Below are 16,157 nucleotides of genomic sequence, written 5' to 3'. Positions count from 1 at the left end.
ACTTACTAATACACAAACAACAAAATCCTAAAACCCTTTTTAGGATTTACTAATAAAAAATAATAAATTGAATTTAAAAAAAAGCAAGCAGCAAGTACCTATCTAATTAACATAAACATTTGAAACATGTATTTAATGCCTCATCAGAATAACAGAACAAAGCCATCAAATGCAGAAAGATGGTGAGCTGCATCCCTTAACAGCATGCCTGCAGCCTTGAAAAGAATGTAAACAGCCTCGTACCTTCTGGGTTCATGCTGTTCTCTTAGGAGAGCACAGAGGAACACAAAATCATTACAACTGGCTTCCAAATATTATTTTGACCCAGACAAGTGACTTTAGCAGGCTTCTTGATTTTTTTATTTTTTTTTAATAAAACCTATGCTATTCTTTAAATCTTTAAAACAAATATATAATCTCGTTCATATTGACCTTATTTATATAATTGCTGCCATCACCTGTGCAATTAAGTACTTAGTCCTCCAAGAAATTTAGCACTTGGGCTTCCATCAGCCATTCATTTAAACTAGGCTTAGCTTTCAGAAGTTAATACATACATTCAAAGTAAAGCGTGAGATCAGTGCTCTGCTGAGGGAAGGCTAACATTTTATTACTACACAAGATTTAGTCTTAAAAAACTGGTATCTACAGACATGCACGCATATACATTTATATATAAATATAATTTGTGTATGAAACTGATAGATTTGCATGTATATAAACTTAAATAACTGGCTTCAGTAGTTGGTTTACCACAGATTAAGGACTGAGGTTTATTGCTCACAATTCAGCAGTGACTTTTTAACTTTGTAGCACATCATGTACTACACTGAAAATAAAACCCAGAAAATATGATATAAAATACGAGATAACAACATGAGAAATGTTAGTGTAACTTCACGGAAAAGAAGAGATGCCTCACGTGGGACGCCATATTCCTTATGGGTTACTCATCTGCAGGGTATGAGAAAAGCCTGACAAAAAGGCAGGTTTAGTCTGCATACCTAAGAAAGCAGAGAGTGGGAGAAGATAGGATAAAATCTGCAATGCAATCAACAGTCTAATACAGACACTCAATTCTTTTTTAATCCGTAATTTTAGTCCACCAGCCCTTGTCATATCTCCTATTACTAAAGTGGGTTCTGGTTTCCTGCCATATTAGCTATTAGCATCATCTTTCTAGGTGTGATGTTTTTCACTAGCAGAGAAGCAGCAGACCAAGGAAAGAAATTGTGTGACTATAAAGACAGAAGAATAAAAATCTATTCAGTGAATCAGTTTTTCAGTACATCATATACTGATTCTAGGACTTACTGCAGGTGGAAATCAATTTTGGCCAGTAACTAGCCAGATCAAAAAGGTACTGAATTCTTACACAGCTATAATAATATTCAGAACAGCCGTAATTACTGCTGCTGTTAAGAAATGTCAGACTTCAAATGCTTCAAGAGTTAAGGCAACACAAAGGTTAGGATGAAGCCTAGTGTAGAGGGCAGAAAAACCCTGATACACAGACTTTCCTCAATCCTTGTCTCATCTTTCACAACTATAAACATTAAAAAAAAAACAAAAACTAAAGCTTGAAAAATCTCACATATGGTAATAGTGAACTGCATTTGTAATTACAGTGCACTGCATACACATGCAAACTGCCCTTGTAAAGGATCAGTCCCTGCTGATGGCTACAGCCACAGCTGCACACACGTTACCTACCAGAAACCTGCACTGCCCGTGGAAGAGCCACTAGCGCCTTCTGGCACCGTCAGCACCCTCCTGCTGTCCTTTCCTCGTGCCATAACTAGCTCCTTTCCCAGGAACACTTCAGCTTGATGAAGTTACTGGGATCCTGAACATTCTTATTTGAAGAAGAGCTACAAACAGAGGACTGCAGGTGTCTAGACACATCTGCCATCAACAGGGCTTCTGCCATCGCCTCCATTGCCATTGCCAAGAGAACACAGCCAGCATTTATAGATGTTGGGTGAGATTAAGAAGTTACGCTGTTTCAAAAACACATTCTGTTTTTAAACAGTTACGAAGTATTTCATTTTGGAAGCAAAGGTTTTGTTTGTTTGTTTTAATTTGGTTTGCTTCCCTAAAGCACTTGAAAATACTTGATTTCTAAGAACTACTACATTTTTTCTTCCATAAATTACAGGGTTATAATTTTCACTATATAGGGTTTCTTTTGAAACTCAGCTTGCAAGGCTGAAACTAAACTCCAATCTAACCAGTCTGAATAAACAAAAGAGGAATTCCAAGATGAATACACACATCTTGTCATAAAAATTTCATTGAGCCCAAGGGGAGTTCTGAATACACTACACAATAGAGCCTGTAGGCATACATATTCAAAATATATTTTAAATATAAAATATTCCATTAAATGGCCATTCCATTAAATATATATTATATATATTATATATATATATATACATATTATATATATAATATATAAATATATATTCCATTAAATATAACCAACTCCTCATCCCAATGTGTGCTTGTGAGGATAACTGTTCAAACTGAAGACTTGTATATGCTTAAATCCAGAACCCTCAAATTCTTCCTGCAGCGATTGATCAGAATTTCCTCAACATTGCCAAACTTGTGCTCACAGCCTTAACGCCAGTAAAACAGTAACTTGTGACTCTACGGTCCTTTCAGCTTTTAGAATACAACAATTTATCAAGATGTGCTATACACTGGCTGCAAGAATAAGACAGGTATAGAAATAAGCAAGCATTGGAAACTTCAGGCATACTGAGAGGAAGAATGTGAGAAAGAGAAGGAATATATCAAAATAGCACAGACAAGTTTTCTTTGCATTTTGAAGGCAACAAAAAGGTGACATGATAAACTGCAGAAAAATTCAGGAAGAGAGGAAAATATTTTGCCCGCTGTTATCACATCACTGTGAAAACAGACAGCCCTTGGATTTTAGGAAAAATGATTCCTTGGGATACATCCAAAAACTAACTCACACGTTTTACATTTAAAATAGAAATGACTGGAAAATAGGATAGAGGAAAATAGGAGATAGAACATTTAAAATAATAATAATAATAATTTCCCAACAGATTTTCATTGAAATTAACCTTGGTAGTTTTTGCGAGAGCTCACTGGAAAAAAAAAAAAAGTTGATCTGGTAGATATACAGATCTCCAATCCAAACCTATGGAGTTCAACATGCGTACACATACACATGTGCACAGAAGGCTTCTGCAGCCTGCGCTCAACCATTTGGCTCAAAAGTTTGCTGTAGAAGCTGCTATATATTCTGCTCAAATCCAGTGAGCCCAACAGGAAAATTTCCCTTGCAAGGAAGAGGATTAAAACATACTGTTTTCCAGGAACAGAAGCAATTTACCTGAAATATTAGATTCCCTATACCACCGAGATAAGTGCAGGTTTTTCAGAGCCTGAAGGCAGATCACTGCCTGAGGACTCTTGTTGGTTTTTTTTTTGTTGTTTTGTTTTGTTTTTAAGATTAGGTATGTCTATTGCATCTTTATATGATTCCCTTCCAGTCTTCAGTGGGCTTCACCTTCTAATCATATTTCTATACCAGCTGTTCTTTGAATAACCTTCGACTCACTGAATAAGCTCCCATTTTTCTTCATACATAATTTTTCTTTTTTCCTTTTTTTAAGATCAAGTCTTATGAAGTCTTATGAAAAAGAAAAAGAAGAAAACAAACCAGAAAAGAAGAATTTAAATCATAATGAAGACTATCATCTTGCAGCTTAGAAAATTATCAAAACTTGCTGGATGTTGAGCTAAAAAAGTGAGCACGCTTTCCTCATATTCCATTTATCATCATCTTATAAGCTGCACATGTTTGACTGATGTTATTCCCTAACTAGACATTCTACCTTCTATGTTTGTATATTTATTCCTTTCGTCATGAATCACCGCTGTCTTTATAGAATCTTGTATTATTGATTTAAAAAAAAAAATCAGGATCTAGTGTACAAAACTATTTCTAGATCATCTACTGTGGGGATACTACCAATGTAGAATATGTTGGACTCGTTATCAGTCTAAAAAGAAGAGCAAAGACAGAGACATTTATTCTGCTAAGTGTTTTTATGTGTTTTCTTTATGAAAATAAAAATCTTTCAATTGAAGAAACTCATCTACAAGTTGCTGAAACAATAATACCTGTTTCATTATTTTTATTATTAATAATTTAATAAAAGCAGTTTAAGAAAAAAAATACTACAAAAATAACAACAGCTCTGCCATTATTATAAGCAGTGAAATAATCTGTCAGCCTTGTATGTGTAAACTTTCCTTTGAGGATTAATTGTAGATTAAAAACTATGGTTTTCACGATATCAAATTCAGTAAGTTTGAGCATCATCTCTTATGAGTGTCTGATGATTTTTTTTGCCCCAAGCAAATAACTAGAGTATCTCTAGAATAATATTTAAAAAAAATATACTAAATTGCGCATTGTAAAGGACTAAAGGAACAGAACACAAAGGTTCTGACATTAAAAGGACATACAAAACCTTGCAAAGGTCTTCATCTTTTTTGTTTTGATTTTTTTGACACAATTTATAACAACATTTGGCTTCCTGAGATGAATAGCAAAGTTTTGTTTACAAATTTTCCATGTTTTTAATTCTGAAACAAATAAAACCCCAATACTTTCAACAGAAACAATTTATAAAACAAACTATTTAAAAAACAGGGTGATACACTGAATCAGTATTATATATATTGCTCAGAATCCACTATTGCATATTCCTGTCACAAATGCATTCTAATAGCCGAGCCACCAGTTGGGTGAAGACTTCCTTACTGCTATCATTAGCATCTGCCTTTCTATAGCTGAATAGGAGAGCTTTTTTTTTTTTTTTAAATCATTATTCTAACATAAAAAAAAAAGTTCAATCTCATGTTTCCAACCTGGTCTCCAAAGTCCTCCGGGAACTTCCACAGTACCACTGGATCTGTAAATAATTGACAGACAGCATTAATCAGAGGCAAAGGAACAGAGTATTACAGTCAGAGTACATTAATATTAAAGAGAGGGTCAGCTTAGCTTCAAGCTTTGAGGCAAGTACAAAAATGTATCTAAAAAACTAAGGAAGATACTGGATTATTAAAAAGACGTTTCATATTTATGAAACCATGCTTATTGTTTTACGTACGATAGGTTATAATGTACTGAATTGTTTTCATATTTAACTCTTCTTTTTGACCTAAGTACTTAATTTTTTAAGCATGTACTCAATTTTCACATTTTAATTTAATTAAAAAATAATAAAACATAAAACCTCTTTTCATTCAAGGAAAAAAAATATCACAATATGAACTGATACAAAGGGGAAAACAAAAAAAAAATCTCTGTGAGGTACAGAAAAGGGTCATTTGTAATTTTAAAGAGTACCAATATAACCAATACTCTCAAGGAAAAGACTGAAGAGATAAATTGGAATATTTTTCTGTTCGGAGCCATTTAAATTCAGCATTTTCATTATATCTTAAAGCTTTCATTAGCCTATTATATTTTGTATATTCCTTGTTATTATTATCAAATATCAATCAATATCAAACAGATTATCAAACCAATCTCTTGTTGTTATTTAGGCTATGCATTAATCTACAAATAATATTATTTTGAATGTATCTAATACAATAATCTGAACCACAATGTTTCAACAAAAACTGAATTATACTCTTTATCCTCCCAAAGCTTTTAATATCATACAACACAGTATCTTCCCTGGGTTATCTTGTTTAATCTGCATCACAAATATTCACAAATTCACATGATTTCAATTAGTAGAATTGTTTGCTCACATGCTAAGAGTGAAATTACCTGTCTTCCTAAAAGTGAAACCCAAGTCATGTCAAAACCTGGACAAGAACGTGAGTTCCCCAGTTCCCACGCATGTCCTAGCCCAAGTCAGGCAAGCACTCCAGGCACTCACTACACTGCGGACGACAGCTCCAGGTGCCCAGGGGCAGGAAAACTGAGAAAGTCGCTCGTAAGAGGCAGGGGAAGCTGCCTGATGAGAACTGCAACCTTTTGGCTACCTTGGGAGTTGCTGGGATTCCTGTCTTCGGAAGAGACAAGGTTTGTGAAACATTCGGATTTCCATTTCTCACATTTAAAGCTAGCACTGCCTGATAAATCAGAAACTTCCTTCTTATTGCTATGCTCTACATCAGAACTGGAGACTTCCCCACTTTTGGCAAAGTACAGAGGTTTCTACCCTTCTTCATCTTCCCACAATTTGCAGCAGCAACCATATGAAGCTTTAAAGGAGGAGAAACATCCTCGATGGTATTTTCATTCCCAGTTGCTGATTTCAAATTCTCCTATCCTACACGCAGCCGCTGTGCCTGCGTTTGCCACTGGACAGCTCACAAGAAGTTGAAGACTGAAGCAAGCACCCCTCCTTCACCCTGGTCCAGGTGTTAAACAAATGGTCGAAAATGTTTTTTGAACATGCTGCAAAACTTAATTTGTCAATTAACTCAACCTAATTAGACTGAATTTTGATTAAAACTAATTATTTTGGGGAAAAAAAAAAGCATTTGTAATAAATGATCAAATAACCATATTTTTTCTCCTAAGAACATTTGGGGAGGCTTCCACAGCAGTTGTTTATGGAAATTCATATATTTTGCACAAAGAATCTTCCTCCATCTACCATGGGTAACGAGAACTTTTGGAAGCAGATAGGAAATGAGAAAAGCGAGAAGAGCACTCAGTCTAAAAGTATACTAAAGGACCTACTAAGTACAGTTATCACTTAAGCAGAAAAGCTTTTTCTCTTACTTTTCGTGTACGTAAGTCACAGACATGCTCTGTGTAGTGACCAGACTGACGGTCTCAGTGCCTGTACTGTTAGTGATCTCATTTTTATGCTGATTTAGCATCATGAAAAAGAAAGTTATTACAGGTAAACAGTAATCCCCAATAAACTCAAGGAACAGCAAACACCTTAACAGATAAATTCTGCATGGTAAGTAATTCAGAAAATACTTGCTAAGAAGCACTGTATGTTGTACAGAATCAAAAATAACATCTTTAAAGTGCTTGCAAATCCAAGGCCATACATCCACAAACAGTTCAAGCCTGAATTTCTCTGCAAATGAGCCATCCCGCCGCACTCCCCCCACCAGCTCCTTGCAAACCACACCAGGGAACTCACCAAGTTCACACCAGCCATTTGGGCTTTTTCAGGTCTGCATCAACTAGACCAGTTCCCCAAAAACCTCGGTTTGGGGCCAGAAGGAGGAAGGAAAAGTGGGGGACAAGGCATTACAGGGGGAAGAGAGCAGGCCAGCTTCACCGGGCAGCAGCACTGCCTCACACCTTTGCTAGAGCCTTGGGAATCCAAGCCGGTTATTAGCTATGGCAAGTCCCATTCCTTACTGCTTGCTCCTTCTGCCCCATTCTTGCTCTACCACCTACAGGTTCTTCTGTTGAAGAACTCGGAGCTATTTTCTGTCAATAGGCGAGATGATCATCTCACAGGAAGCACGACTGACAATGCATCGCCAGTCTAAAGCTCTCATTTTCTTAGACATGAAACAGATCGGCTTGGCAGATGTTAACTGCATTTACATAATAAACAGTTAGTTATTGAATAGTTTAGCAACATATAACAAAATCAAAGGGGGTTGTGTGGGTTTTTTGATGTTTCAATTTGTAAAATAGTTATTGCATAAACTTCTAAATCTAGAAGAAATTTTCCAATTACTTTCTTTCACTGTTCTTCGTGGAAGTGTAACATCAGTCTTCAGAAAAGGAAGTCAATTGCAAAAGCAAAACCTCTAAGGTTAATTTTAAAATATCACAGTAAGGAACAAAGCACAGTCTCAGAATTAAGCAAAACTTGGATCTAATTACCTTTTATTTTTTCTGTCAGAAAATGAATAATGCCTTCACATTGGAACGAACAGACCAGCATCTCACAGGAGCACCCTCTACCTACTGGCAACGAGATACACGCCTCCAGTTACTTCTTTCAGTGCCCTAACTGGCTAGCGGACACAAAACCTGCAGCTAGAACCTACTGTCCTCCTCCTTTTACTATCTACACTTCATATGACATACTGCTCTCTGGTACTGCTTTGGTCCCACCTAAAATAATAAAAACAAGAACGTTAAAGGAAATTCCAGTTCACTGAACTGCAGGTATAACATGTGTTTTCATTCTCTTTGTTTTTCTTTGGCTTTAAGGCAAGAAGGCATAATACATTATGAGAAGGCAATTAAATTCATGTAACCTAAACCAGGGAGAACGATGCTCTGAATACTCTCTCCTGAAAGCCCAAAATAGCCAACAATCAAGCAAATATTCCTAACTAAAATCAAGAAGGCATTCACTGCTACACATACAGGAAAAAAATATACTCTAAGACTTTACCAACTGCCCTGAGCTGGGTTTTGCTGTTGTTATTAATGGATTATTAAAGTGGTTATTTTAATAGGTACTTGCACACTTTTATTAAGCAAAAAAATCCGATGCGACTTTTGCCTCAAAAAGAAAGTTACTATATTCTTCGTATTCCTTCACTCTCTGAAACTCTAACACCTCTAAAAAGCCTTAGGATTTTATGATAATTATCCTAGTCAGGGACTGGGCTTTTTTCAAAAGATCATGTTTGTTTCTGCTTTTGGAGCTGGACTCAGACAGCATCTGACATCTTTGTGGCAACTCCACACAAGTGCTGCAGAGGAAGGAACAAAAGGGTACTGATTTAGAAATAAAAAGAGAAAGTATAATCCGATTCTGCAACTTTATGCACTTTATCTTCAGATTTACAAAGACTGAATTTTCTTTTCCCTGAGGATTACTTTCCAGATACCCCATATGATCTGGCAATGTTAGGTCAATTTTATGCTGATTTTATGGGTGAGAGGACGAGAATTGCTCAGAAATAGCTGTTGTTATAGCCGGCTGAGGGTCTATGACATTTCTCCTTGTTTTTCATTCCTAACAGGCTTCCCAGGACAAGTGCTTTGCACCATTTCAGAGTAAATGTGCTAGTAAGAGGGGAGTAACATGCTAGTAAAACATGTTTGCGTTGCACATGTAAATATACACGTGTATGTACACACATCACTTATTCCTAGGCCTACTGCATCCACGACAGACATTTCTTCTGAAAATACGCACTGTGCACGTGCCAGAAACACCTGCAAGTCCCTCTGTTTGGTGTCACACGGCACTGGCAAGCACACCTCCCTGGGGGGCTCTCCGAGTACACTGCCAGCGCGCGAACCGGTCACACAGCGCGTGTCAGGGCAGCGCTACCTATAGAATTCCTACGCAGTATTTACCGATGCCGTGTGACTTCCCAAACTATAAGCATCTAACACAACCCTTAAATATATGTGTGTGCTGAGAGGAGAACACTAGCCCTCATTCCCTTAACAAGGAGGAAGATCACTGCAGCTGCTGCAAGGCTGCAGAAAGTGACATGACAGATTCTAATTCCTAAAAGGGAGCTTTTAATTAAAGGTCATGAGTTTAATTAAAATTTTGCTATAATGACATTTCTAATTTAGTGATGCCAGAGTAATATCGCATATAGTCATTATCTAAGTTTGAAAGGAGAATAGGAAAAAATGCTGGCGCAATGCTTTGGCTTCTGAAAAAGCATTTCATTTGAAAACTTATTTCACATATGTGCCTTAACTCCAGGTTGAATTTAAAAATGTGAGGGGGGTAATCAATTCAGAACAGATAACCTAAAATCATTACAAGATCAGGAAAAAAAGTACTCAAGATACCATGTCTATACCAAGCTTCAAAAAACCTTTGGCCTCATACAACTGGAAGGCAGTAATACAGTAGGTTACAAGGTAAGCGCTTTAACAATCACCAAATGAGGCTTCAATCAATTAAAGTATGCATGCTGAATAACAACCTCGGAACAATCTTCCTCCACAAGCACCTAAAAGTACAAATAAATAGTTGTAAATTTGGGTTATATCTTTAGAAATAAATCAAAAGTTAATTCCCACCTTAAAAGAAGCTTAACGGAAAGCATTTAGCTGAAAAATAAAAGTAACATGATGAATATTGAATCTATTGTGAGTTCATGAATTACATGAATGGGCACGGAGGAGAAGGGTACTGAAGGAGTAAGAAGAGGCAGTGTTTGGGAATTGGGGCGGAGGGGGAGTACAAGGGATAAGCACTACCTGGGGACGTGCAAGGACAGGTTGGTTAGAGTGGCACGAAGCGAGAAGGGTTTGGGGAAGAGAGGCGTGGGCAGGGAATGCCCTGCTCAGGAGGGAAGAGCAGGAGCACAGGGCGGAGGGCAGGAGGAGGGCAGCAGCACTGGGCTCCCCCCGGCCCCTCTGCACCAGCAGGGCCCCGCTGCAGGGCTCTCTGAAGCTCGAGGACTTGTCTGCCTTTAACCAGGGCCCCGCTCTGGGGGCAAGGGAGCATGCTTAGCACTCTCTCACACAGCATTACCGTTCCCAACAGAGCCTGGGAGAAAAAGGGGGAAACCCTTCTGAAAAAGAGCAGGTTTAGCTTTGGAAGCCTCCAGAGAGGACCCTTTTTAAAACTCTCATAAATAACTGTAACTTAGCAATATCTGTTAAAACACGTGGTTTTTCTGTCTCCACAAGCACATTATTCAGGAGGAGGTGGTCCACAGCCCAGTAGCAATATGAAAAGCAGCAGCTGTCAGAGGCTGTAAGCGAGCCGAGAGGAGGCAGTGTGAGCGCCCACCAGGCCTGCCCGCCAGGCCTCACCCACGCTGGCTCTCTGCCAACAGAAGTGGACATGTAAAGTTGTGCACTCCCACATTTAAAAATGTAGCGTTAGAAGGGACCTCAATGATCACGTGTTATTTTAATCCTCCAATCTTTCCAAGACAGTCTGTTGTGAGACTTCCTTCTGATCATTCAAAACTCTCTGCAAAATCTAACCTGAATCTTCCCGGGTGCAATCTGAGGCCGTTATTCCTCATGAAGAACACTATGCCTTTTCTCCTTCCAGAGATCTTTCACACCCTTGTCAATTCTCTCTCCCATAGTCTAATTTTTCATTGCTACACAATCCCAAATTCCTTTACGCTTCCTTCATACGTGTTTTTTTTTTTTCCTTAGGCTATCACCCTTGCACTTCTCTGAACCACTTCCAAATGGCCTACATCTATCCAGAAGCATTTCACCCAAAGTTTTATCAGTGCTGAACAGAACAGCAGGATTCCTTCACGGCTATGTTACTCTTCTCCCCTAACCCCCCACTTTTTTTGTTGTTAATTTAAATAAATTTCAGCATTATGTTAATGTTTTTAAAAAGCATGATATTCCTCATTTGTGGCCAGCTGTAATTCATTACATTTCCTTACTGAGAACTGCTACATGTAGTCAGTTGTTCTGCTTCTCCTACTCATTATTTCTGTTGCAGAGCAGTACCTTATATTTGTCCCAACTGAATAGCATTACATCCTAAGCACAGTCCCCCGACTTCTCTGTCATTTTGAATTTTAAATACACTCTCCAACATCCCTGTAATCTCCAGCAAGTTTTAATGTTACAGGAGGAAATACAATACCGGTTGAATCACCAGTCTGTTCCTCTACAACATTTGTGCTGAAGTGCAGAAAGGCTTTTCTGAGTGCTGGCAGGCAGAACAACACAACGCACCTGGGCAGGAGTGAAGGGAGGGAAGAGTGAACTCGCCAAACACTACGGAACTAGTTATAGTACCTAATGCTCAGCCCTGAAAACAAACATATTTTAGATAAAGCCAACTAAAAGTCGCTATTTTGGATGTCCAGAAAGGAATTAAGCATAAATTTTCAAAACAAATTGGTATGCTGCACCTCCACTGTCCCTTTCCAAAACCACTGCTTAAGCAATTCGGCAAGTTACAGACGACGTGATGCAGATTCTGTGAGGTCCTTCATTTTACAGCACTGCTGGATCACAGAACAGATACTTGCAGCTGAGCTGGAAGGATCCTGTATGACTACATAGAAGCCCATGAGAAGATAGACACAGCAAGTAACATAGACCATCCTTGTAAATAACCACGCAAAGGCCAAATGAAGAGTATGAGGACTGACTTGCCTACTTCCTGACCAGCGAAGCCGTCTCTCTCTTATCATTTCTGGGATGATAATAGGAAAAGCAAGCAGTGTTCTACCTGCTTTTTTCCACCAACACGAAGCCACAGGTCACGTACACATTACTAGACATAGCTTATTACACTGCAATCTATCATGTATATCATATCTATACACATTTTAAAAGAATACTTTTTGTAACATGATTCAGAAGAGAATTGTTTAAGCTCCTGAGGACCACATTTAGGAGTTGATGCTACTCCCAATGCTGCAGATTCTTGGTGAAAGTCAAAGGCAGACCAGCATGGAAAGGAATGTTGAGGGACCAAAAATCAGAGTACTCAACATAAACAGAAAAAAAGAGGCACATTTAAAAAAAAAAAAAGTTACATATTAAAAGAAGAGGAAAACATAGCATATCCTAAAGGTAATGTAATTCCTCTCCAAAAATCTGCTCTCACAGAGGTAACTTCCTATAGGATGTCATCCATATTTTTAGGAAAACCACTTTTAACACATTTTAATTTCTGTAACAAAGCTAAGAAAATATAGAAGTAATATATCTCATGACAAATTAAATTAGAAAAGTAGTGCATTCGGAACTACGATAAATAACAACAGGAAAAGCTTACTGAACGGTAATTTTCCCAAGATTTGAGTGGTTAAATATAAACTAAAGAATGCTCTTCAGTATCATTAAGCTTGCAGATTATAAGCATCATCCAAAAATACAACAGGATAAGTTAATTAGCTCACATTCTGTTTGGTAATGAAAGAGAAACTACAAACACATGCTGAGAAACATCATCTCAGGTAATTCTCTTGATAGCAACACAGAATAATTTGAGACAAAAAAACACAGTTAAGGTAAAATGAAACAGATTAATTAAGTAGTTCAATATTCTGCCTGGAGAGGTGGAATCCTCATCCCTGTGGGTTTTACAGAGCAGGATAGACGAAAACTGCCAAGCAGGGTTGGTCATGTCTTGGGACAGAGGAATGGGCTAGATGGCTGCTCAGTACCCCTCCAGCTATATTTTCTCTGATGCTGTAAAGATATTCTTCGGAAAAAAGCCATCGGTGCAGAGGGAAAAGAAGAGATGGGGTCAAGAGATGTGGGGGTGGAGAAAAAACTCAGGGAGCTAAAAGCAGGCAGCAAAGCTAAACTTACTGCAGACAGTTGTTCTTTTTCGTCTGAAAAAGAAGCTCCAGATCGCTGTTCTAACGTGAACACAAGAATGCGATTAATAAAGCTGAAATGGCTTATCATTACCTCAGGGAACTGCTTTATAAACATACATTTAAGTTACAAGCAGAATTGATTTTCACAGAATAAGTAGTTCTCAGTAATAAAAAGTTCTCTACATTTATAATACTACTATCATTCAAAGTCAAAAGTCTGCTATGTGCTGAGAACAAGTTGACAGAAAACTGAAACAGTACTAAGATGCTTTTGTATTGATATGGTATTTCATGAGTTATTCAGAAACAAAGTAAGAGATGAACATAACGTGCAATGCAAGTCTTTGCTCTTTTTTCATCAGATTTCATCTGTGAATTCACGTTGATGACTTCCTGCAAAAAAGACTTCTGTATATCAGCTTAAATTGCGAATAGTTTTGTACATGAAGTGCCAGAGGTGCAGCAGGAGCATGAGGTGCTGCTGTCAGGAAGATCTGAGGGCGGTGGTGGTCCTCAGCTCCTGGGTGCTGGGGATCAAAGTGGAGCATGCTCCAGCAGCCGGAGCGGCGGCGAAATGCCACGGAAACATGGGAAGGGAGCTACACTATCTTCCAGGCTTCAGTAATCAAAAGAAAGAACAAGGACAAAATATATTGAGGAAACTTCATAAAAAGGTGGAAGTAAGGAACACTTGCTAACTTCTCCGGCACTTAGAACCTGACAGATTAAAGATGATATGCAAATGAGGGTGCCACTAGAAAATACTTGAAAGTGCACTTTTATGTGAATCACGTAGTGCAGGTATTTTTTTGCTCAAAGGAATATTGGGGAAAAAAAAAAAAAAAAAAAACTTTCATAGGAATGTTAAGTTTGTTCTTACTTTACCTATACCACAGAAAACTTGCTACAGAAGGCATCCACACCTTTGAGTCTTTTCATAAATTAAAATGTATTTACAAAGTTGTATCAAATGTTAAGGATCAGCCCTTTTCTTTCTTTCTTCACACTTGACCTTTACTTTTTTTCACTGATACTTTATCAGCATTCCGGAACTACCTCCGTAGTTCCCCCCCAGCTGCCAGTCCAGCGAGCGGACATGGAGGCAACAAGCGCCCCACCACAGAGCAGCGTGCTCTGCACCAAGGCCCGATCTGGTGCTCAGCTACCACTGATGAGGAACTCAGCTCCCTTACAAGAGAGCTTACAGAGCTCCCACTTACCGCCTTTTATAGCCATACGTTAATACACCCAGATTTTTCTAGGCTTTTAAGTGCTTACACAGTACTCTCAGTAGCACATTGTAGCGAGGTGCTGAACTTTGAGTTGCCTTCAAAACCAAGCTACAGCCTGGCCAAACGCAAGAGTCATGGGTCTCCTTTCACCAGTGGCCTCTTCCTTACCCTCTGCTGACTGCAAATCCTACATCCCATTCTGAGAAGCTGCTCAGATTACCTAACTCTCACTGGAACCAAAGGAGAAATTTGGAAAGTATGACTTTTGACATTTTTCCTTTTAACTTTTCTAATGCAAACTAAGGTGTGGACTAAATGACAGAAGTGTCAACAAACAAACACTGAGCACTAAGCTCCGTAAGCAAAGGAGCACAGAAAAAGGACATTTTAGCAGCCTGCCGCAGTTATGGTCCCAGCAGTTGTCGCTTGTAAGCCTTTGCAAACACACAACGATGAAACAGAAATGTGGTTTTTGTATCAATGACTTCTCAGTCAGGTTCAGACACATAATTACAAAGACTGGATAAGACGAAAATCCCTTCCGCCCAGTAGGGAGCTTTTCCTAAGGAAACTGCTTTTAACTGTAGCTAAACCCAAGTTGGGTAGGCTTTCAAGTAAGCTGAAAACTGTACCACGACTTAAAATAGTTTCTCTACGACTCATGCTTGCAAAGTACCCGAGACTACGAGTAAACCAAATTACTCACAGATTTAACAAACGCCTCAGGATTTAAACTGCAGCTTTTCACAGACACAGAACTTACTAAATGGCTTCAGGATACCAGTGGTCACGTTTATGGGAATTCAGCGTTTTGTTTCTACTAGACGGGAAAACAAAGAAGCAACCCGCAGCCGTGGCAGCCGCTGTTCAGATGAGAGCTCTCCACTAAGTTCCTCTCAGCGCTGCGCTGACACAACCCACTCCTCAAGTTGCAGGTCCAGCTCAGGCACTGCTCACAGCGCTGCGACACCACAGCAACACCACAGCTTCGAAACACGGGTCATTTCTACCCATGATCTATTTATATTTCACAATCCGTATTTAAGTGTGTGAATCTAATGCGTGTACATCACACAGTAAAGCCATGCAACAGATTTGCCAATCACAAAATCTATCAGAGAATTATTTTCAGGTATTTCCATTTCTAACTTACATTATAACATTTCCTCAAAGTACTCAGAAAAGTAAGGATGTGAAAACAATGTGCAAATATTGAACAAGCTGCTCCACCTAACAGCTGACAAGGCTCGGCCTACTGCACTGCAGAGGCCCCACGAGCACTTGACCTGTAGGCCCCTCAGCGCTTTCACAGTGCTTCCGTTTGTAACAGACACTCAGACTAGGAAATAACTACGTGTTTTCCCTTTTATGAGCAGATAGGTGGTCAAAACTTCTAGCCGCAACTCGCATTTCCTTCAGAGCTGCAGGTCAATCCCTTTTTGCCAAGAACTTGCTACCCCAGAAGGACAGAGCAGAAAGTCGATTCAGCTAGCCAGGGACAGAAAGAAAGGGGCCTTCTGGCTGCAATGCTATTAGCCATGCTTCAGGATAAAACCTTAATCAGGGTGAGAGTTCACTGCACAGACAGCACACAGATAAAATTAATATGTCCAGCCTTCGTTTGGCCTTTTTGCAAGATAAGCAGGACTTTATTTTACCTGCTAAGTCTTCAGAATAATC

General features: G+C 38.7%; 1 protein-coding gene across 2 annotated transcripts in view; it reads right to left on the bottom strand.

The window, feature by feature from the left end:
* DENND1B (DENN domain containing 1B) overlaps nucleotides 1–16,157 on the bottom strand; it is a 159,011-nt gene that overhangs the window by 113,023 nt on the left and 29,831 nt on the right. For both annotated transcript variants that reach the window (XM_040565506.1, XM_040565507.1), the window contains exon 3: nucleotides 4,918–4,961. In XM_040565506.1, the coding sequence (XP_040421440.1) occupies nucleotides 4,918–4,961 (44 nt within the window). The remainder of the gene's footprint in view (nucleotides 1–4,917; nucleotides 4,962–16,157) is intronic.

Source organism: Cygnus olor, chromosome 8 (assembly GCF_009769625.2).
Source record: "Cygnus olor isolate bCygOlo1 chromosome 8, bCygOlo1.pri.v2, whole genome shotgun sequence".
NCBI lineage: Eukaryota > Metazoa > Chordata > Aves > Anseriformes > Anatidae > Cygnus > Cygnus olor.
The sequence above is the reverse complement of the archived record's forward strand: the minus strand, read 5'-3'. Positions and strand labels throughout refer to the sequence as shown.